General features: G+C 35.9%; 3 protein-coding genes across 3 annotated transcripts; all 3 read left to right on the forward strand.

Moving 5' to 3' along the window:
• The first annotated feature begins 1704 nt into the window (after positions 1 to 1704).
• Positions 1705 to 8502, forward strand: LOC147535212 (subtilisin-like protease SBT4.14). Its single transcript, XM_086646592.1, has 12 exons — positions 1705 to 1733; positions 1811 to 2690; positions 2784 to 2875; positions 2980 to 3077; positions 3248 to 3391; positions 3931 to 4036; positions 5450 to 5963; positions 6477 to 6577; positions 6754 to 6981; positions 7075 to 7183; positions 7321 to 7534; positions 7835 to 8502. The coding sequence occupies exons 2-12, from the start codon at positions 2568 to 2570 to the stop codon at positions 8383 to 8385; spliced, it is 2280 nt and encodes a 759-aa protein (XP_086502718.1). The 5' UTR covers positions 1705 to 1733; positions 1811 to 2567; the 3' UTR covers positions 8386 to 8502.
• A 2603-nt stretch (positions 8503 to 11105) lies between these two features.
• Positions 11106 to 16503, forward strand: LOC147535213 (phospholipase D gamma 1-like). Its single transcript, XM_086646812.1, has 10 exons — positions 11106 to 13335; positions 13437 to 13553; positions 13665 to 13859; positions 14095 to 14346; positions 14428 to 14496; positions 14585 to 14732; positions 14867 to 15015; positions 15115 to 15291; positions 15392 to 15589; positions 15902 to 16503. The coding sequence occupies exons 1-10, from the start codon at positions 11557 to 11559 to the stop codon at positions 16193 to 16195; spliced, it is 3378 nt and encodes a 1125-aa protein (XP_086502938.1). The 5' UTR covers positions 11106 to 11556; the 3' UTR covers positions 16196 to 16503.
• A 2103-nt stretch (positions 16504 to 18606) lies between these two features.
• On the forward strand, positions 18607 to 21080 carry NRS/ER (nucleotide-rhamnose synthase/epimerase-reductase). Its single transcript, XM_086646815.1, has 2 exons — positions 18607 to 19199; positions 20447 to 21080. The coding sequence occupies exons 1-2, from the start codon at positions 18741 to 18743 to the stop codon at positions 20897 to 20899; spliced, it is 912 nt and encodes a 303-aa protein (XP_086502941.1). The 5' UTR covers positions 18607 to 18740; the 3' UTR covers positions 20900 to 21080.
• The last annotated feature ends 2138 nt before the right edge of the window (positions 21081 to 23218 follow it).

Below are 23218 nucleotides of genomic sequence, written 5' to 3' on the forward strand. Positions count from 1 at the left end.
TTGTTCAATCCTCGCTAGATCTGGCGAGGGTTTCCTCTATTTTTCCCTCTTTCTCTCTCTTGTATTGTTTTATGGTTTTGGGGTGATGAGATTTGAGTATGGAATGATCTGGTTGTGGTGGCGATGGTTTTATGGTGGTGTTTAGGGTTGCTGTCATGGTGGTGGTTGCGGGTTTAGTTGTGGGATAGTGGACGGATCTAGTGTGGGGGTGATAGAGGCAGTGTTGGGATGAGGATTGGTGGTGGTTTGGGATGATGGTGGTGATGTTCATGGTGGTGGTGCTTCTGGTGGTGGTGTTATGGTGTTTATGGTGGGATAGTGGACGGATCTGGTGGAGGGGTGATTAGTGGCGGTGCTGGGATGAGGATTGGTGGTTCTCTGGGATGATGGTGGCGATGTTCATGGCAGTCGTGTTTATGGGGGTGTTGTTATGGCGTTTATGGTGGACAGTGGGTTGCGATAGTGGCGGTTTTCCGGCGACGGTGGCGGTTCTCTGGCGACAGTGGAGGTTTTCCGGCGACATTGGTGGTTTCCGGTGAAAGCGGCGGTGTTTGTTTTAGTTTTTTTCAATCTTTGTCGACCTTTAGGGTCTTTTCATTCTCGACCTTTAGGGTCTTTAATTCTCGATCTTCAGGATCTTTTTTGTCGATCTTTAGGGTCTTTTTGCGTCTGTGTCATGTCAATTTCTGTCCCTTAATGAGGTACTTTACATTTGAAAGTACTATGTACTTATCTTATGTAACTCTTATGAAGTTGAGGAGAGAAATAAGAATTATGTACAATGTAACTTCGTGATCGTTATCACTTATTAATGAAAGTTTGGCTTGTACTAAAAAAAAAAAGAAAAAAGAAACATATTTCTTCCTTCATCTTTATCATCTTCATTTCCCAGAGATATCTCTTGATTTATATGTTATGTTTTTAATGTTTTGAAATCTATTTGAACGATTTACCCTGACTTAACTGGTTAAATTGATTTTATCTGAGTAACACTCCTGATATAACTGTGTAATTGGCGATACCTTAATAAACTAATATAGTTTATTGACTATTAACTATTATCGGTAAAAATGTTATCTTTTGAATGTTATAGCAAAAAAGGTGTTCAATTTACCTCTAGACGTAACTGTGTAATTGTTAATACTCCCTCAAATTAATAGATTCTGTTAATGTGTTACAAACACCATTTTTATGCTTCATTATACATAATTGCACCATATTGTTATCATTTATGTAGATTTGTAAGATTTTCACACTAACAACCAAAATGTTTACTTATGAAACGTTTTCACTTTTAAACTGACCAAAATTTCAGACAAAATTAAAATTTCGTTCCATCTTTTGTACCCTTGGCTATAAAAACAAAATAATTTGGTGATGAGATGAGTAAAAATTAAGATGAATAGGGTAGTTATGTCAATTTAAAGTTAGAATATTATGAAGTAATTAATAGAAAGACTTGAGACGAGAGAACAGGAGAAGTGTATGGATATGGTTTCTTTACTTCCAATCTATCAGTTTCTCTGTTTTTATGATGAAATAAATCCCAAGTCTTCATGCATGAGTAATAGAATACTTTAATCCAACGGCTATTAATCAAACATTAAATTGACTTCTAAGGGTCGTTTGGTTCAACCTAGTGAGTTCAATTATTTAAAAATTGATGATTTCATATATAGAATTTAACTCCAATAATCTTTTATTGTTGAAATTCGTTTGATCAAGCCATGAAGGTATATTCCCCCCCCCCCCCCCCCCCCCCCCCTGAAATTCAACTCTGAATATGATTACATTTCTTTGTTAATTTCAGGTTGGTTCAGCTAAAACTTGATCACACGCACATGAGACACGACTAGTGATTCTCGATTTCAAAATCACTTGGAATTTTGTTCTTCTATCGCTATGACACCACTAGCTTTCGCAATACATTATATTCTCCCCACCTTAAACACTTAGACCCAAGCTTTACAGATGCAGAGTTTTGTTCTCGGTGAAAGTTTTACGAATCCACCCAAAAAAACCACGTCACTTACTAAGCTTGAGAATGGGGGCCAATATCCTAGACTATGCACTGCTCTGGCAAGAGATGTAATACTATCACAACCAGTACATATACAGATACAACCAATCCATTATTAGGAAAAATAACATAAAATTGAATTATGCAAATTTCAAATTGTGAAGCAAACAATCCCAAAGTAGGGGGGTGCATTTAAAAATTAATGAACTTGTTGAGGGGTGTAGTTAAATGATGGGAGAATTTAGTGAATAAACAAACATGGCGTAAGAGTGATGGGGGATGATCCCGAGTCTTTGGTTTCTTATATGTTTTTGCACCAACCAAAACCACACCCTAAATTTCCCATTCAAAACTCTTTTCTTCAAACAAGTCTTTCATCTCTCTAACAAATATAACTGTTTATATTTAGATTCACCCCCTGACCCAGTTATTACAAAGGGCACATCTACAGAGAGAGAGAGAGAAGAAAGAGAGAAAGTGTGTATATGTATGTGTGTGTGTAATAGAGAGAGAAATAGAGTATTGATTGATTCTATAATTAATTAACATGTCTAGAGTATTTGAATCTATACAAGTTTTTAAATGTTGTTGTTATTTACTTGTTCTTCTTATTAAGATCATTTTGATTATCAGTATGTGTGTTTTTCCTGTAAATGGAGATCTACAAAAGGTTAATTATTACATTTTTCTCTAATTAATTACTCCACCATATAAGTAGAAACTAATTGTGTCTTGATAATAAATATGGGTCTTAATTTTTCAGGATTTCTATATTGTATATATGGGCGATCCTCCTGTTGTTAAGGATAATATTGCTGATTTTCATGTAAATCTTCTCTCTGATGTCTGTGGAAGGTGGTACTCTCTCTCTCTATATATATTTCTCTCTTTCTCTCTCTCTCTAGAATGAATGAATTGATGGAGTTGTAATTAGGGATTGTGTGAATGATTATATATAGTGTTGGTGCTGCTAAGGACTCCATAGTACATAGCTACACAAAACACTTCAATGCAATTGCTGCAAAACTATCTCCTCAAGAGGCTAAAAAACTTGAAAGTAAGTAGTACATTATATAATATATATGATCTTCATGATATCATTATGTAATTTCATTTAATGGGTTGTTTTTTCAAGTACACTTTGGGTGGGTTGTAACATTTACATCTCTAATTTACTGGCTGATACCATGTTTGAATTTTACAATTTCTGATTAAATTTTTTTGTAGGTTCATCCGGTGTGATTTCAGTCTACCCTAATCGATACCACAAACTTCACACGACGAAAACATGGGACTTTATGGGATTTACTCAAAATATTAAGAGGAATTTGAAAGTTGAGAGCAAAATTATTGTGGGTTTATTAGACACAGGTGTGTGTTTGTGCATATAAAGGCTATTTTAACATGCATTATCATAGACTAATATTTCATCTTTCAACAAAAAAAAAAAAAAAAGATGAATAGTTCATCTAATTGTATTAATATGTTTTTCTAACTTGGAATATAGTCATTTCAACGAAAAAAAACAACTTGGAATATAGTCCTGCATTTAACTCATGGCAATCTCTATCTGCGGTCGAGAAATGCTATTTGGCTCAAAAATGGGGGCAGACCACAACCTGAAATCTATGGTGGTAGGCGTCCATTGGTCCGAGTGTTTTCCTCTTCACATGTGTGCACCAATGGAAGCTAGCCACGCCCACTTTTGGGCTATGATTGACGCTCATTTTCGGGCCAACTAGTATTTTCGCAGTGTATATGCATTTATGGATTTTAGGAAGGTATATATATGGAATTTCATCTACCCTTCCTTCCAAAACTTGACAAATTTTATTGTATGTAATAAGCTAATGTTCATTAATAGATGTGAATAAAGAATTGATAAAATGGGTACTTTGATTTGATTATAGGGATTACACCAGGATCAGAGAGCTTTAGTGATAAGGGATTTGGTCCACCACCTGCAAAATGGAAGGGATCTTGTGGACCTTTTACTAACTTCTCTGGGTGTAACAAGTAAGTTTTAAGTTTTTCTCATTCTCTTTAACTAATCTTGGATTAAAAGCTTTGGTTTCTTGCAGTTAATTGGCCTAAACTACAAAAAAAAAATGCTAGGTTGTCCTTTTAGCTTGAAATGTTGCTATTTATACATATTTCACCAACTATCTTTTCTTTTTCTCTTTTTATAATTGTGGTAAGCTAGGTCACTTTATGAACCTAGACTAATTCATAGGATCATGAAGTTTGAAATCATGTAATAGTCTAGTAGAGTTTGAATAGGTGATTTTTGTTGATGTACATTTGTATAATGAGGCAATACATGTGTATCAGGATTAGAATTTAGAATCAAGTGTAAAAATACGATCTAGAGCTAGCTCAATATATATACATAATGAGACAATAAAGAGACCAGCTCGCTTACGACTATATCTCTTATCTCTCTTGTTATACCATGAGAAATGATAGAGAACAAGAAAATCCAGACATACCCCAGACATACGTCCTATGTGGCTTGCTGTAATTAGTTGTCTAGTGAATTAGAATCATCAAAAACACGAATCACAGCAAGCCACATAGGATGTATGTCTAGAGTATGTCTGGGTTTTCTTGTTCTCTATCATTTTTCTTATACCATATCTCTTATCTCTCTTGTTATAAATTTGATTGTTGTCTGTCTTAATTATAAGCATCATTTGTCACTACAAAATATAGTTGATGATTCTAAAACATTTGTAAACCTACTTAACATAGACATATTTGAAAAGAAAATACTTCACCAATTTAGATAAGTATATTGCAACACTAATATTTGAATTAGGAATCCTTCCCATAAAAAGAATTATAAATGCCCTTATTGTGAAAAGAAAATAAAATAAAAGAAAGTATAAATGTGCATAACAAATAAAAGAGTTCAACAAAAGAAAAACAAAAAGAAGGTTACACCATCTACATTTATCAAAATTAAAGGCATGAAACTGTTATTTCTACTTGTATCTTAGTACTCCGTTTAACTTTTTGCCGTTATAAAGAACTTTTTAGTGTCACTATAAGGGGAAAAGAAAGTTAAGCAATTCTGAAAAGAAATTTAAAGTATCTTTTAAAGTTATATACATCATCCCTCAACAGCCAAGATTTTGCACCCCGACAGACTATTCGGTTTCTTAGGAAAAAAAGGTTGTCCGCTACTATATGGGTAGATCTCATTTTGAAAAGACATATTACTAAAACTAAATAGGATAGGAAGCTCCGAATTATAGCAAAACAGAAATTTTGAAGGCGCCCCATTGTTTTCTTATAAAAGCGCTGTAGTGCCCTTGACTACAGTCAACTGACTTTAGGATTTTATAGGCGCGCAATTTCACCCGCAACTTCTCCATTCAAAATAGTGCAAATATATATCATCCTAAATTACAATTTCGTTTTGTGAAGCAAGCTGATAGGAGCAAAATACTTCAAACTTGACGGATTCCCGGATCCGTCAGACATACTATCACCGGTCGATGTCGAAGGTCATGGATCTCATACATCATCAACATTAGCAGGAAACGTAGTAAGAGGCGCGAGTCTGAATGGACTAGCAAAAGGAACGGCAAGAGGAGCAGTACCATCAGCAAGAATAGCAATGTACAAAGTATGTTGGGCAAATTCAGGTTGTTCAGATATGGATTTATTAGCTGGTTTTGAATCAGCAATTGAAGATGGAGTAGATATAATATCTATATCTATTGGGGGTTCATCTGAAAATTATTTAAAGGACTCAATTGGAATTGGATCATTTCATGCAATGAAAAAAGGAATATTGACAGTTGCTTCAGGTGGAAATGATGGACCATCTTTGGCTTCTGTTGTTAATCATGCCCCATGGATTTTAACAGTAGCTGCCACTGGTATTAACAGACAGTTTATCAGTAAAGTTATGTTGGGTAATGGCAAGTTTCTATCTGTAAGTCTTTCTTTTCATACATGGTCATTACATAAATCCGTTTTACGTTCAAGTACTTTTTTAAGAGAGATTCTAACGTGACAACAACCTAAAAAAGTAAACTGATTCATTAGGGTACTCGTCTGGATCAATACGTCCACTAGATTCCAATAGTGTTTGCTTTTTTTCTTTCACATTGTTGAATTTGATTCGCCTGAATATTCAAATGGACCCAAAATCCGTTAGTACGCCTAAATCAGTCAATCAGACGAGTCAGATAAAACAAACATTCTAAAATACCACTCGGATCAATTCAGGCCTTGAGTCAATTCAGACCTTGAGTCAGATCAATTTAGGCCTTGAGACAATTCAGATCTTGAGTCAGATCAATTTAGGCCTTGAGACAAAACATAAACTATTTTAGTCTCCGTTAGCTTATTAATGGTGTCACCCCAAGACTATCAACCCATTGAAGTAGCAAACTCAAAAAACATTTTGACAGAATAATCAAAATTATATTTTTCTTTCATATAGGGAATTGGAATTAACTCCTTCGAACCAAAGCAAAAATTGTATCCTCTAATTAACGGGGCCAATGCTGGTTTCAATTCCTCTGGAGATCCCTTTGGAGAAAGGTACGTGTTGCTTATCCAACGATATGCCAAATACCCTCATACGTATTATGTTCTATTTACAGAGAAGAATCTGCCAGAACTTGGGTCTCTTACGTGAGACGATTCTAATGAGATAAAAAAATAAAATAATGAAGTTTAGAACAAAAAAAAATGTTTTAATTGTGTGAATATTTCAGTATGTATTGTATGGAAGACTCACTGGACCCAAAGAAGGTGAAAGGGAAATTGGTTCTATGTGAATTACAACAATGGGGAGTTGATTCTGTTGTTAAAAAAGTTGGAGGAATTGGAACCCTTGTCAAAAGCTCATATAATCCTGATACTGCCCAAATTTTCATGGCTCCTGGAACCATGATCAACTACACCGCTGCCGATATTGTTACAGATTACATCCGTTCCACAAAGTAAAATTTTCTGTTCCAACTTCTTAACTTTCTTGTTTTGGCTCTCATATATAGATAGAACCATAATAATAATAGTCTTTTTCATCTATGCAGATCGCCTTCGGCTGTGATATATAGGACTCAAGAGGTTCGTGTTTTAGCTCCTGTTGTGGCATCCTTTTCATCTCGTGGGCCGAGTATGGGTTCCCATCACGTATTGAAAGTAAGTAACAACAACGGTTATTTACAATGACAGTAAAGAGAAAGTTACAACATCGGTTTTAAAAACCGTTGCCTTTTCTTTATCGACTGATTGTTCTTTGTTTTCGTTGTCATTAAAATTGTTCTATTTTTATACAGCCCGATATTTCTGCACCTGGTATTGATATATTAGCTGCATATACGCCTTTCAGAACGCTTACTGGTTTAGAAGGTGATACACAACACTCTAAATACACGATTATGTCTGGTACGTCTATGGCTTGCCCACACGTAGCTGGTATAGCTGCCTATGTCAAGTCATTCCATCCGGGGTGGTCTCCTGCTGCCATTAAATCTGCTATCATTACAACTGGTACGTTTAACATCAATATTCATTGTATTTTGCCATTCCGATCTTATCTTAACACCCCCTGAAATGATTTTATGCTAATTTTTATTTGCCGGTGATTGAGCCTAACTAAATTTCTCTCCTAAACCGAAGCATTCACTACTTGAGCCATGACCCTTTGGGTCATCTGCATTGTTTAGATACTTTCGAGACGAGAAAATACTCATCTCCGCATAAAGGTCAAGTAGGAAGTCAAGTAAAGAGTTAATGTAGCACTACTCTTATGTTTCTTTCTACTTCAAGATCATTTTTATTTTATAACAGCGATACCGATGAGTTCAAAAGTCAACCCAGGCGCGGAATTCTCATATGGAGCAGGTCAACTAAATCCACTACAAGCTGTTCACCCTGGTTTAATCTATGATATGGATCAACTAACCTATATCCAATTCTTATGTAATGAAGGTTATAAGAATGGCCCAATTAGAGTCATAGTTGGTTCTAAAACTGTAAATTGCTCACAATTACCACCTCCAAAAGGAACTGATGCCCTAAATTACCCAACAATGCAACTAAGTATGAAAACAACTGATTCAAAGCCAGGAGTTGCTATTTTCAGAAGAAGAGTAACAAATGTGGGCCCAATTAGATCAATATATAATGCTACAATTAATGGGCCTAAAAATGTTGAGATTACAGTAAGGCCCATGAGTTTGATCTTCACTAAAAGGTTTCAGAAGAAAAGTTTCACAGTTGTGGTAAGAGCAAAGAAAGTAGGTAAAGATGAAGAAATAATATCTGGTTCACTTGTTTGGAAGAGTGATATTCATACTGTTAGAAGTCCTATTGTTGTATACACTTCAGAGTATTATTAAAATTTGTTGTAGTTTCAAATTTGAATCAACATTCAAATAAATTTCAATGACTATTATGGATGATGATTCTTGTTTCTTTGTGAACATTTTTTTAAAGAATCATGTTCGCTTGTATAATATTTAGACTAGTGGGTTTAGCTAGCTTCTTTGTAGTTCACAATTCTGAGTTATCTGCATCTCTGATCACATTGTGAACGCAAAATATCCAACCTCTGTAAACGCGACGGTAAAATCTGCTTCAAAATTTTGACAAGGACAGTAATCTACTTCAAAACAGGCTCCACGTGTAGGCATATTGGAAGAAAAAGTCCTCTATTGATTCAAACGTTGTACAGGGGTAGGGATAGAGGAAATAAACAAAGATTCTACAACTACAAAATCAAACATATGGGACTAAAGGAATGATGGAAGGGAATAAAAAGAAAAGAGAGAAAGAAAATAGAAATAAAGAATAAAGGTAAAAATAAAAAAATAAGTAGGATAACTCAGATTCCAAATAAACAAAATCAAACTCGAAAAGAATCTTTCTGATTATGGAAGAATGAGGGGCTAGGTCCTGGGTTATTGAAAACTAAGCTAGGTTGAGTTTTCATCAGTAAAACTAAATCTAAACATATCTCTTGTTCTCCAATATGACAACTTTTTATTCATCTACTCTAAAGATTTCTCATTAGATTCTCTAACTATGGGACCTTTCAATATTTATAAACATTGTCATGGTTTCATTACATTCACCATCCCAAAATCAAAACTAATAAAACCCTACCATACAAAACTCAACCATGACGATGACGTTTAGGCTTTTCTTTGCTTTCCTTGTGTTTATCTTATTCGTGGATCCAGGTAACGTAGTATAATTCATATATGTTGTTTGGGTTGTGGTAGAATATTAGAGGTGCATCTCTTAATAATGATCGTCTAGGTTTTCATTAACGAAAGTTACTTATATGTGTATAGGTACAGAGGCTGCCTTTTGTAGAACGTCTGATATATCAATATATCAAGGAAGGGTACCAAAAAGACCTGAAAATGGATATATCATGTATGAAGTTGACATAACAAATAAATGTGAATGCCCTCAATACAACTTGCTAGTTAGTTGTCCTCTGTTTTATAACAATACATTGTACGACCCCAGATATATTGAGCCTCAAAAACCTGCTAGAGCAAATTGTTTGATCAAACATGGCGAGCCAATCATTCGAGGAGTTACACTCACTTTCACTTATCTGGCTCGAAAAAAACAGTACTTAGCTCCATTCTATTCCGAAGTCAGATGTTAGCATCCAAATTAATGCATATGTGTATTGGAGTACTTGTTTTAAAGTGAAAATTAAATAAAACTTCTGTATATGAATCTCCATATTTCTACCAAGAATAAGAAAGTTCTTAATAGCCCCAAATGTTTAGGGGAAACAAGAAAATTTAAGTTCGGAGACCAAGAATTCGAAGTTCGTCATACTATGCGGCCTCTATACAAGTGGAATTGCATCCATTCATTTTTTGTTACGAAAACTACTTATTAATTATATTTCACCATCAGGAAGAAATCTTAGTATTTGAATAGAGAAAAAAATGAAGGTTTTGATGGAAGGGTATAAAAAGTAAACACGTCGAAAACTAAATCGTGGAAGTTGTCTTAAAAGGAAGGAAGAAATCTTAGTATTTGAATAGAGAAAAAAATGAAGGTTTTGATGGAAGGGTATAAAAAGTAAACACGTCGAAAACTAAATCGTGGAAGTTGTCTTAAAAGGATAAATAATCCTTTAATTAATTCGTATTAGGTTTGTCTTATAAGAATTAATCAAGATGATGACATTGTGTTAATCTGATGAAAAATTCAAACGGAAGAGTTTGGCATTGTGACCTTTATTTGAAGAATATGAAATAAGAGGTTGGGGTTGCCAAAGCGCTCTTAGCAAATTTCTTAAGCCAACACTAATAATGATAGTTAAGCCGATTTGAATCCTTACATCCCTTTCTCAGTTTGCAAGCGTTTTAACTTTGGCTACATACTTTCCAGTGTTAGAGATATGGTTGTTCAATTTTTTATCTGGTGAATAAACATAGGTTCTAGTCCAGACCAACCCATCATTAGCTCCGACTCTCTAAACGACTAATTTATACAAGCAATTTGATATGGACTACTTAATATCATCTTTCAACATTATCGACTTGATTAGTAACAGAATTAGTTAGGGGGCCGAAATTTCTCTCTGCCAAAATATAGGGCCTAAAAGTAAAATGTCTTAATATGAGGACCATATAGGAATTTGTCCATAACAGTTATTAGGTTCCATCAATCAGGAAATCAAAATGTTCATTTGAATATCTTTTTTTTTGGAAGAACTCCCCAGTACACTCCCCACAATTAAGACAAGGGGTATTTTAATGCTTTCACAATTTAAAATTAAGATTAAAATATCACTTGTCATATTCCTCACCTAAACAATAGAGTGTAGTGATAGGTCCTTTTTCATTTTTCGTATTTTTTCATGGGTGTTACAGACTCAAACCTTTTGTCTGCTAATATTTCGCCAGAAATAACAGAACATGCTTAATTTTCTAGTATGCGTATGTCACATCATCCTTTGGTTTGATCTACGATAAGAAAAGAGAAACGTCGTTTGGCCTCAAAATGAGAACTGACCTCGGCCCGAAAGCTGATGTGACCGGCTCCCAATGGTCCAAGGGTTTTCCTCTCCACATGTTTGGATGAATGGGTGTCGGTCACATGAGCTTTCGGGCTGAGGTCGGCCCTGTTTCGGGGCAAACAACATTTTTGACCAAGAAAATGGGACCAAGTAGCATTTTTTAATACTTTTTGGATTCTGACCAAAAATCAAAATGAAGGTAGTTTTTCTCCTAGTAGCAACTACTAGCACGGCAAAATGGAAAAAAGAAACGTAGGAGAAGATCATAGAGGTTCGTTACTACCGAGAAAGAAACGAGACAGACGCAACAAAACCAGGCAAGGATCATCATCATCTTCACCACCTCTCTCTCTCTGTTTCTATACCTCAGTTTCAATCTCACATTCAATTCAGATACCTGTTATTGTTGATCTGTTCTTAATTGATTGATCTGATTTGATTAGAATTCAAAAAAAAAAAATCTTCATTCTAACTTTTATAGGTATAATTGTAGTAGAAATTTTTTTAATTTTGATTAATGGATAATCATAATCCTTCTTCATTTCCTTATGGAGATCCTTATAGATATCCACCACCAAGTCAACAACCACCACCACCACCAAATTCAGATCCATATGCTCCAATTTCATATCCTCCTAGACCTGATCTTCCATATCCTAATTACTACCCTTACCCATATCATCAACCTCCTCCTCCTCATGCTTACCCTAATCCATCTCCACCTCTTGATTATCAACAGCCATACCCCCCTGTACCTCCTCCTCCTTATTATGCACCTCCAAACCCTAATCTCCAATATCCCTATTCTCCTTACCCCTCATACCCACCATATCCATACCCTAATCCTAATCTTAATCCAAATCCCAATCCCAATCCTAATCTCAATCCAAATCCCAATCCTAGTGTAGTAGCCCCAAGTGCACCACCACCTGTTCCTCAACTTTCTCATCAATCAAGCTTACAACACCATGGTAGTTTTCACTATCCTTCTTCTAGTAATGATAATCCATCGCTTCCTGTCCATGCTAATAGCTTCCCAGCTTATCAAAGGCAGGATAGTTCAGCCTCTGTTAATAATGGGGTATCGCCGAAAAAAGATTCTGGTGCTGGTTATCCTCATCTGGATGAATCTTTAAGTAATCTGCATTTGTCTGATCAACATCCTGCTCCTGCTCAAGTGCCATCGATGCGGCCTGTGTTGACTTCTGCTCCTTCTCTTCACAGCCATAGTAAAAGGTATGATCGAGATAGCTATATTTATCCTCCTCCTCCTAATCACTCGTATCCGAGTAGTGGTGATGCTTCTTATCATTCTTCAAGTGCACCAGTTCATTCTGGTTATGGATCTTCATCCTCATTTGATAATAGTTCACACTATAATCAACTGCAAATGGTGCCTGTTGGACCTTTACAGATGGTCCCTGCTTCACCATCTAAACGAGGTTCTTTAAAAGTATTGTTGTTACATGGGAATTTGGATATATGGGTTTGTGATGCGAGAAATCTTCCAAATATGGACATGTTTCATAAAAAGTTAACAGATATGATTGGAAGTTTACCAATGGGAGGAAAAGTGGATAAGATAACAAGTGATCCTTATGTCACAATTTCGATAGCTAATGCTGTAATTGGTAGGACGTTTGTGATGACTAATAGCGAGAACCCAATTTGGATGCAACATTTTAGTGTTCCAGTTGCACATAATGGTGCTGAAGTAGTCTTTGTTGTTAAAGATAATGACTTTTTGGGTTCACAGGTTATAGGGAATGTTCTAATCCCAGTAGAGCAAATCTACTATGGAGCAAAAGTCGAAGGAGTATTTGATATTCTCAATAACAGTGGGAAACCTTGTAAACCAGGGGCTCAGTTGAGGCTTTCAATTCAGTATACCCCGATTCAACAATTGACAGTTTTCCATAGTGGTGTAGGAGCTGGTCCAGATTACACTGGGGTTCCTGGTACATATTTTCCACTTAGAAAAGGTGGAAAAGTTACCCTCTATCAAGATGCTCATGTCCCCGATGGGTTCCTTCCCTCCTTAAAGCTTGATAACGACAAGCACTATGATCATGGGAAATGTTGGCGTGACATTATGGATTCAATAAGTAAGGCTCGTCGTTTAATCTATATAACAGGATGGTCAGTTTATCATAAAGTCAGATTGATCAGAGATGCTGGTCATGGACCTGAGTACACTCTAGGAGATCTTATTAAGTCTAAGTCACAGGAAGGAGTGAGAGTTCTGCTTCTTATATGGGATGATCCTACTTCAAGGAGCATCTTGGGTTATAATACGGTAACAAAAGCAGCATTATTTTGTATATCTTTTTCCATTCATCTTGGATTCTATGCAGTTTGTTGATTCTAAACTGGAGTATAATATTTGTCGATGTATAGGATGGACTCATGGCAACTCATGATGAAGAGACTCGTCGCTTCTTCAAGCACTCTTCGGTGCAAGTGATGCTCTGTCCTAGGTCTGCTGGAAAACGGCATAGCTGGGCTAAACAGCAGGTAATATATAAATGATTATTTGTATTTTTCTAAAATTTTGTATTAGCTTCTGTTTTATTATCCAAACTGAACAAAAATATGTCCAACTTGTTCTCAATTTTTTATTATCAGGAAGTTGGAACAATCTATACACATCATCAGAAGACTGTTATCGTGGATGCTGATGCAGGCAACAATAGGAGAAAAATTGTAGCTTTTGTGGGAGGACTTGATTTATGTGATGGGCGATATGATAATCCAAAACATCCCATATTTAGAACATTAGAAACACTGCATAAAGATGACTATCACCAACCCAATTTCACGGTGATATTTCAATCATTGTTCTTCTATGATTCAAGTTTTATACACTTTTTGTCAGTTTTCTGAATTGAATATGGGGAATTAGTTGTACCTTGAGAACTTACTTATATTTAAGTATTGTGTGGTAGTCGGAATCTCGGATGTCAACTTGGTCAACTAACGAGGACTGAGGCAAGTTGGTAGGCAGATATAAATTTGTGTTCTTAGATTATCTTTTCTTTGTTGTTGAATTTTTCAGGGTCCAACTACTGGTTGTCCAAGAGAACCATGGCACGATATGCACTCTAAGATTGATGGCCCGGCAGCGTATGATGTTCTTACCAACTTTGAGGAGCGTTGGATGAAGGCTTCAAAAAAACATGGGTTAAAAAAGCTAAAAAAATCATCTGGTGATGATATGCTATTGAAGATAGAAAGAATGCCGGAGATTGTTGGAATTAACGAAGCTTCATGCTTAACCGATGATGATCCAGAGAATTGGCATGTTCAGGTAAATAGCTTCCCCTTCTGGAATGACTTTTGCAATTATCTATCGGTTTACAGGAACTTATATTTTCCTTTTGACTTCTAGATTTTTCGTTCAATTGATTCAAATTCTGTAAAAGGATTTCCAAAGGATCCAAAAGATGCTACAAGCAAGGTGAGGAAGATAAAATTGTAATACTTCTTCATGGTTTAAGCTTATTTCGTCACTAAATTTAACTCATCGGTTACCTTTTATGCAACAGAACTTGGTTTGTGGGAAGAATGTTTTAATTGATATGAGCATTCACACAGCATATGTAAAGGCCATCCGAGCTGCTCAACATTTCATTTATATCGAGAATCAGTATTTCCTTGGGTCATCTTATAATTGGACTCAGTACAAAGAACTAGGTATGCCTATATATATCGCTTAGATTATGATGTTGATATGACTGTCTCTATCTCACTTTTTGTGATATTCAGACCCTTCTAAGATTTCAGTTTCTTTTCACGCAAACCAAACTTTAAGAATTTCTATATTTCAGGTGCAAACAATTTAATACCAATGGAAATTGCTCTTAAGATTGCAAATAAAATCAGAGAGAATGAAAGATTTGCTGCGTATATAGTTATCCCGATGTGGCCCGAGGGTGTTCCAACAGGTGCTGCTACACAAAGGATTCTCTTTTGGCAGGTACGCTCCAACAACTACTGATTACTCAAAGTTGATAATAACTCTAAGTCTCAAACCCTTGGTGTGCAATTATTAACACGACGAATGTTGATTTTTCAGCATAAGACAATGCAAATGATGTATGAAACAATTTACAAGGCCCTGGAAGAGGTTGGACTTGAGAATGTGGCCCATCCACAGGACTATTTGAACTTCTTCTGCTTAGGCAATCGCGAGGCTTTGGATGGTAGTGAGGCTTCATTTGGTGGAAGTCCTACTGCAGCAAACACTCCTCAAGTATTTCTCAAATCCACCTATACAAAATGTTTCTCGTTTTCTTTATCTCTTAAAGTTGGTTGTCCATAATTTGAATCAATTTGCATCTTGGCCACTGTAGGCACTAGCGCGAAAGAGTCGACGCTTCATGATATATGTTCATTCAAAAGGAATGATAGTGGATGATGAGTATCTTATAATTGGGTCTGCAAACATCAATCAACGATCTATGGAGGGCACAAGAGATACTGAGATAGCAATGGGGGCCTACCAGCCTCAGCATACATGGGCGAAACAACGATCTAGTCCTCATGGACAAGTAAGCTTTGATTGAACGCTAAACATAACCTTGAAATCTCAAGAGATAACCAGTTTACTAGGAGAGCTGAACTGAACTTGGAACTACTTTGAACCCTAAATGTTTTGTTTTGAATTAGACTAAATCATTAAGAACCAAACCGGCTTACAAATACTGAGCTCTTAATCTAAAAAAAGTCAAGCACTAATACATGGTCATCATGGGCAGAGCTTATGACTCGCAGTAGTTCGACAGCAACTCAGAAAATAGTTCTTGAAATTGATATATTTTGCTAACCTTATTATCTGATTCCACTTCATGTTATCTGTTCAGATTTACGGTTATAGGATGTCATTATGGGCAGAGCATATTGGAGTTCTCGAGGATTGCTTTACACAACCAGAGAGCTTAGAATGCGTGAGAAGAGTTAGATCAATGGGGGAATACAATTGGAAACAGTTCGCAGCTGAGGACGTAACAGAGATGAGAGCACATCTCATGAAGTACCCGGTTGAGGTTGATCGAAAGGGCAAAGTTAGGCCTATTCCCGGGTGTGAAACCTTTCCGGATGTTGGAGGTAACATAACCGGTACATTTTTTGCCATTCAAGAAAATCTTACCATATAAACCCATACCCATTATAATAATTAAACTTAGAAAAATTTAACTCTTTAATGCCTTAATGATTCCTTTCGGGAAGTTTCAGAACCGTCTTCTTCGCTGACCCGGATGTTGATAAATTGACAACCTTTTGTTTGTGAAAATAGCATCATAATCTATTGCTTCAGTTGATATCCATACGCGATTTATTGTGGGTGAGATGTTGTATTACACAAGTTAAATTGGTTTCAGATCAGCTCAAGCTTATTGTAATAATTAGATATCATATTTTGGTTATGAAATGTGTCTATATGCACACTAATTTTCACTTGAAACTAGCTTAGCTTGATTTGGGTTGTTTCTTTCTTTTGTGGCAAGTCTAGGATTGGTTTTTAAGAGGTCATGATGCAGCTGAACCTTTCTCTCTTGGTAAGACTGGCTTTGGAAGTGTTATGAGCATCGGTAAAATTCATGTATGATACTTTAGAGATGAAAGGTTAATATTGCATGGCTTTAAAACACTAATTAAACCATTCATGAAAAATGACTCAGTTTGTTTTCACTTGTTTATTTCATGACATTTTATTTATAAAAGTTGTTTTTCTTTGTAATTTTTTATTACTTAGCAATCTTCATATCTACAATGTCATTAGAACAACTTTATGTGGAAAGATTAGGTTATATACTTGTAAGATACATTGAGCAAGTGAGACTGAGAAGTTGGAATGAACTTAATTTATATTGCCAAAAGATAGATGTATCTACAAAACCTTATGCAGTATACTATGTTGTTTCAAAAGTAATGAAAATTGCATTAGAAAATATAAGTTGTCGATATACTCACTCGCTCCACATATAGCCTTGCTTGAGCTCGATGGAGATCAACATGTGATTTAGCGTAGCTATCGCCTAATGAGTTGATAAGACTTGTAAAATTAGTAAAGTTAAGAATTTTGTAACTCCGGACTGTATGGGTTTTCTTGGAAACTAAAAACATATTTTCTTTTATGTTTGAACCATAAACTATCTTTTTTTTTTTTGATGAGCAACCATAAACTATCTTAAAAGTTCAACAAAAAAAAATAAACCTAGCTTGAATCTTAAGCCATGGTGATATCATGAAATGTAAAAAAAAATATTATGAAATGTTTTCACTTTCTTTATAAGTTACATCAAAGTAGAAAACGATTTCTTTAGCATAGAATGTAAAATATTTTGGTCCAAAAAAATGTAATTGTAATTGTATCTGTCTCACTCTTAGGTTGTGTTGATTTTTCTGCATGTGTCAAAATTTGAATTTGCTTTGAATTATTAAGTTTTAATTAAAATTTTAACGCGTGTACTTGGCCTTTTTAACAAAAAATAGGAAAATTTCTCCTCAAGTTCTCCCCTACCTGTTCTGTCTCTCCATGTAGGTCTGCCTAGTAGGAAGTCATCATCATTCCATCTTTCTATCTCTCTCCTCTCTATCTCTTAACAACTGTGGTTAACAGAGCATCTCCAAGGGTTCGCATAAAAGAAGTCCATAAACAAAACTATACCAAATTTTTATGGTGTTTTCGGATTTTTGGTTCGAAATACAGGACTCTAAAATTTCACCAAATCACTATTTATCGCATCAAATTTTATTTTTAACTCATTTTTAGTAAATAATAATATAATTAATTTATTAGAAACTAATTGTACAATACTTGAGTACAAATTAAAACTAATATAATATTTTACTAAAACTACAAATTGAGCTAGTACGACATTTTATGAAAACTACAAAGAAACTATTTTGTTAATACGGGGGTAAATCATCATTTACATAGCCACCTCGACACCTACCGTCGTAGCCACCTCCATACGCACATCCAAACGAGCTTATTCCCTTATTTCGTTTTCCAAATAACATTTCTTCTTGTTCTTTCCGAAAGTATTCTTATAGTACTTAAATCACTTGAAGTGTTGCCAAGAAACTAGGGTTCATAAAATATTAGAATCAATCATGTGAATATTTAAATAAATTAAACTGTTGCAGAGAAAATCAAATAAGAGTTAGGTTATTCTTGATTTCAATAATAAATCAAGTTAGATTTACAGAGATGAGATGAGGTTGTAAGAGAGATCGTGAGAGTAAGACATACTGAGAAAGAGAGAGAGAGTGAGTCACGCGATGGAATAGGGAGAGGGTGGGCAAACCATTTTATCATGTAATATGTGGTAAAATTTTGGACCTCTTTTACCAGATTTTTTTTCTACGAAAAAATTGATTTTCTAACGTTTTAGTTGAATCAAACAGCTAAACATTCATCCAAAGTGATGTTTCTATCTATCAAACGGACCCTAAGCCAATTTTGGTCTTCTTCCCGAAAGTCTATGTTCCACGTATCCGAAGGTGATTCGTCGATACCCAAATCAACTACTTTTCGAAAATACACCCGGATACATCAGATACCCGTCCTCCAGCTCGCCTCTCAATTTAAAAACACATGGTGTCCGATGACCACCAGATCGGATCTCATCACCCATTTCTCTCTTCTTCTTCGCCTGATTCTCTCTCTCTCTCTAAAACTCTTACTTGGGAAACATGGGTTTGCCAACCACCAACAGTTCATCTGCATCAGATGAACCATTCAAGTTCTTGATCTATGGTCGAACTGGTTGGATCGGAGGTTTACTAGGTAAGCTCTGTGAAGCTCAAGGAATTACCTATGTATATGGATCAGGTAGACTTGAAGATCGAAATTCATTAGTTTCAGATCTTGAAACTATAAAACCAACTCATGTTTTTAATGCTGCTGGTGTTACTGGTAGACCTAATGTTGATTGGTGTGAATCTCATAAAGTTGAAACTATTAGAACTAATGTTGTTGGTACCCTAACCCTAGCTGATGTTTGTAGAGACAAAGGTTTGGTTTTGATTAATTATGCTACTGGTTGCATTTTTGAGTATGATCAAAATCATACTCTTGGATCAGGAATTGGATTCAAAGAAGAAGATACTCCTAATTTCATTGGATCTTTTTATTCCAAAACTAAAGCTATGGTCAGTATTCTTTTTTCTATCTCACTTATTTTGTTAAATTAGATCTGATTTTTACTTGATTTGTGCATATTTAGTTTTAGTTAAGATCTTTATTGATTTCTTGCCAAAGGTAGTAATTTGATACTATAAATGTAGTACTTGATTAATCTTTTGATTAGAATATGGATCGGTTGATTTCATTTTTCAACATTTTGAATTAGAAAATATTTGATCTTTTTAGCTTGTGAAAATTTTGTATGTAAGTTTCTGAATCCAAATTTTGAAATGTGATTTGCTTCACTATGAATATTTGATGGGATCGTATTCAGAAATATTTGTTGATTGAGAATTAGAACATGTCTTCTAGCTAAATACATTATATATGCTTATTGAGGTGTTTCATGAGAAAGATATGGTTCAAAGTAGTGATTAGTCAAGATCTTTCTCTTTATAATTGGAAATTAGTTCTCAATCAGAGTTAATATATTTCACCATCACATTTTTTTCCATCAACGATACTATTGATACCTAATGGCTCGCGCATAAAAACCAATAAGATTCAACCCCACAATCCGTTAGATATTTCTATTAGATGATGTGTTTATGCAATCAGGGGTGTTGGGTAATCCTATGTCGGTTGTGGAAGAGGTAGGTAGTCAGTTTGTAAGTTTTGATGGGGGGGGGGGGGGGGGGGGCAAAGGCCAAGACAACCCAAAAGGGCCTTCCAGATCGATGACACCTCCCATACGTCTGTAGGTCCCTATAGTTCTACTTCTACCATTTCAACGTATCGTTGTCTTTGGATGAAGAGGATGAGTGTTATAGGCGTAGTACCAATTTAGACTGTGTGAAAATCCGATGTGCATAACTTTGAACATGTTTCTAAAATTAAACAGATCATATGTTTATATTGCTTCTAAATACAGGGTAATTTACAATCTGTAAACCTGTAATATTCCATAGTAATTATGTTCTATTATTGAGCCCGCTAACTAGTTTCAAACATGTGTGCAAAACTACGTATACGTGCATAAGTATAGGCAATAATGAATTGTGAAATTTAGAACGATATCTCGATTTCTTTTTATAGAAGTACTTCAATCTCATCGATGCAATGTTTAATTGAGATAATTGGCAGTAATTTCTTCCATTTTTGCTGTAAACTTGCCAAAACAACAACTCATGCACTTTCTTAAACGATTAGTTGCATTTAGTCCAAGCATCATGAGGCCTTTTTTAATAAGTTATTCCGTCCTTGAATTTTCCAGGTAGAAGAATTACTCAAGAACTATGAGAATGTATGCACCCTTCGTGTAAGGATGCCAATATCATCCGACTTGACCAATCCCCGCAACTTCATCACGAAGATTACTCGATACGACAAAGTGGTTGATATTCCCAACTCAATGACGATATTGGATGAACTCCTTCCGATATCAATTGAGATGGCAAAGAGAAACCTTACCGGGATATGGAACTTCACAAACCCTGAAGTGGTTAGCCACAACGAGATCTTGCAGATGTACAAGGACTATATCGACCCAAACTTCACATGGAAGAACTTCAACCTAGAAGAGCAAGCAAAAGTAATTGTTGCCCCGAGGAGTAACAATGAACTAGACGCCTCCAAACTGAAGAATGAGTTCCCTGAACTCTTATCCATCAAGGAATCACTCATAAAGTATGTGTTCAAGCCAAACCAGAAGACTACTGCAGCTTGAAACACGTACGTTTTTCTCTCCGTTTATCTTCTCATATTTTTGTTTTATGTTTAGTTCAAGAAGATTGGATAATAAACCATTGCACTCCATTTTGCACGCTAGGTTATTTTGTTGCATGTATTTGCTGTAATTCTTATCGACTTGGATCATAATAAACTCATTGATGAGGTTTTCCGTTCCATTAGATTTTGCTGTTGTTGATTATATCCTAAGTTGCTCAAAAGTTAATGCCTATAGGTTTCCTGCTTTTTTTTTGTTATCAACCACAAGTCACAACCAGACACTCCAAGTTATCTTTGTACCGGCTGACTGGTTTATGGAGGATCTGAAACCTCCATCACCAAGACTTGGATCCTGCTCTCTGCATGAGAGGGACATGTTATCACCTAATTAGAGCGAAGTTCTGACAGATATTGGTGCCCGATATATGAATTACTCTGCCTCCCTACTATTTTTTCCTACTACATGGGAAAAAGTTGGTCATTTTTTTGCTTTTGAAATGCTCTTACTGTGTCTGATATGAAAACAATCGAGAGTTTGGGAGATATTGTTGTTCTAATGGCTGAAACGGAAAGGAACTACAAGCTTAAGAATTAAGATGCATCACAGCTCTTACTCGAACTAAAATTTGGGTACAAGCGTGGGGAAACTTATGGACACCCCTACCACCTTTGCTTTCCGGATAAAAGCACCGCCCGTGTTTCCCCGCCCAGTCTAGATTAACAAATTGCACTATTTCAACTTCCAAATGAAGGGCACTCAATATCGGTTATCAACGGGCCAGTCTGGTCCGCCCGACAAGTAGATGGGCCAAGCCAGCCCGTTATGTTTTGGTCCGGGGCTCTGGGCTGGTTTTGATTTCGAACTCGACGGGCCAGTCTGGTCCGGTCTGGCTCGGTTCCTCTCAATTTTTTTTTTCACATACTTATAAGCATTCATGATGAGCTTGATGATTTCATTTTGTTGTTGGGCTTTAGGCCTAACTTCGGCGGTTATAGTGCTTATCACATCTTAATGATAAATCAATACCTTGTAATGATTAACGTAGATCGTAGTCAATTTCTTAAAATAAATAATGAGTTCGATGCACTTATGATTATTCACATCTCTTTGTTTTTCAGCCAATTTGAATGAGATGTTTAGGTCAATCTCCAATGAATTCCAAAAACAAGCAAACTTATCTTGTGAAGAATTGTGCTCCCTTCGAGAAAGAACTCTCCCTTCATTTCTCTTCTTCTAACAAGTTTTAAAGAAGAAATTTGATACTTCAGAGAAAAATTAGAAGCTTATAGACTTTTTTTTTGTTGAAAGTAGAAGCTTATAGACTTACTCTTCACTGACGGACCAATTTAGTGTCCCAGCCAAGCCCCGACCAATTTCGACAAAAAAAAAAAAAACCAAGCCCGACCTAGCTTGATCCGGGGTTTAGTAGGCTTGGTCCTGTACCCAAACCGACCTGGGATATATGGTTCAACGGCTTGACGGCGCATAGTAGCGCTAGTTTGAAGCCCGGACGGCTGGACCGACCCAGGCGATGAGCACCACTACTTGGTAGGCTGCATTTTTCTCTTACTTTATATTCTCTTGTATGGTTACCAATGGTACACAAGGTACAGGAAGAACCGCACAATGGAAACTGGCCAATCTAAAAATGGTAGCCTTTCTAATACCCAACGGAAAGAAGGCAGGCGACCCCAGTTATTTGTGTACTTATAAGTAATAGATAGGGCCAGGGCCCCCCCATACTGGAAGGTAAGAAGCTAATGTCTCCACCTATTTTTTATAATGTCCATTGATTTGGTCGCCATAGTTTCAAGAATCAATGGTGAAGATTATAGTAGGAACAATCCAACGGTTAATGAATGTTATTATCTTATGAAATCAATTAGTAGAGATGATGGATGGTCCATGCTATAGAAAACTATATACGGGACCTACTTTAATTAGATAGAATAGGTTGGTGGTGGGGATACTCGTTAGTTGTGGTGATGGTGGGGATGGGTCCTACCACCACCTCCTCCCTCCTCCATGGATGGCCCCACTTACCCAATAGCATGGAGCATCTGTTTTTCTTCTTCTGGTTTGAGTGCAAGTCTAGTAGGGCACTATATTCTTATGCCAATTCAACTCCAAAAAATTGAAAAATATCTAATTGTTTAAGATGTTATTTACTTTTCTTAATTTAGATTGAATGGTCTAAGTAGTTTGATTGGATTTCATTTCAAAGTGTTTGAGTTGCAAACCAACTCTAATGTAATCGTCAAATATAAACACGTCTGATTTACAAATATTTTACAAATATTGTCTTACAATACCTTT

Source organism: Eschscholzia californica, unplaced genomic scaffold, assembly GCF_041429995.1.
Source record: "Eschscholzia californica isolate CP2 unplaced genomic scaffold, dmEscCali1.0.p SCAF_6, whole genome shotgun sequence".
Classification (NCBI taxonomy): Eukaryota; Viridiplantae; Streptophyta; class Magnoliopsida; order Ranunculales; family Papaveraceae; genus Eschscholzia; species Eschscholzia californica.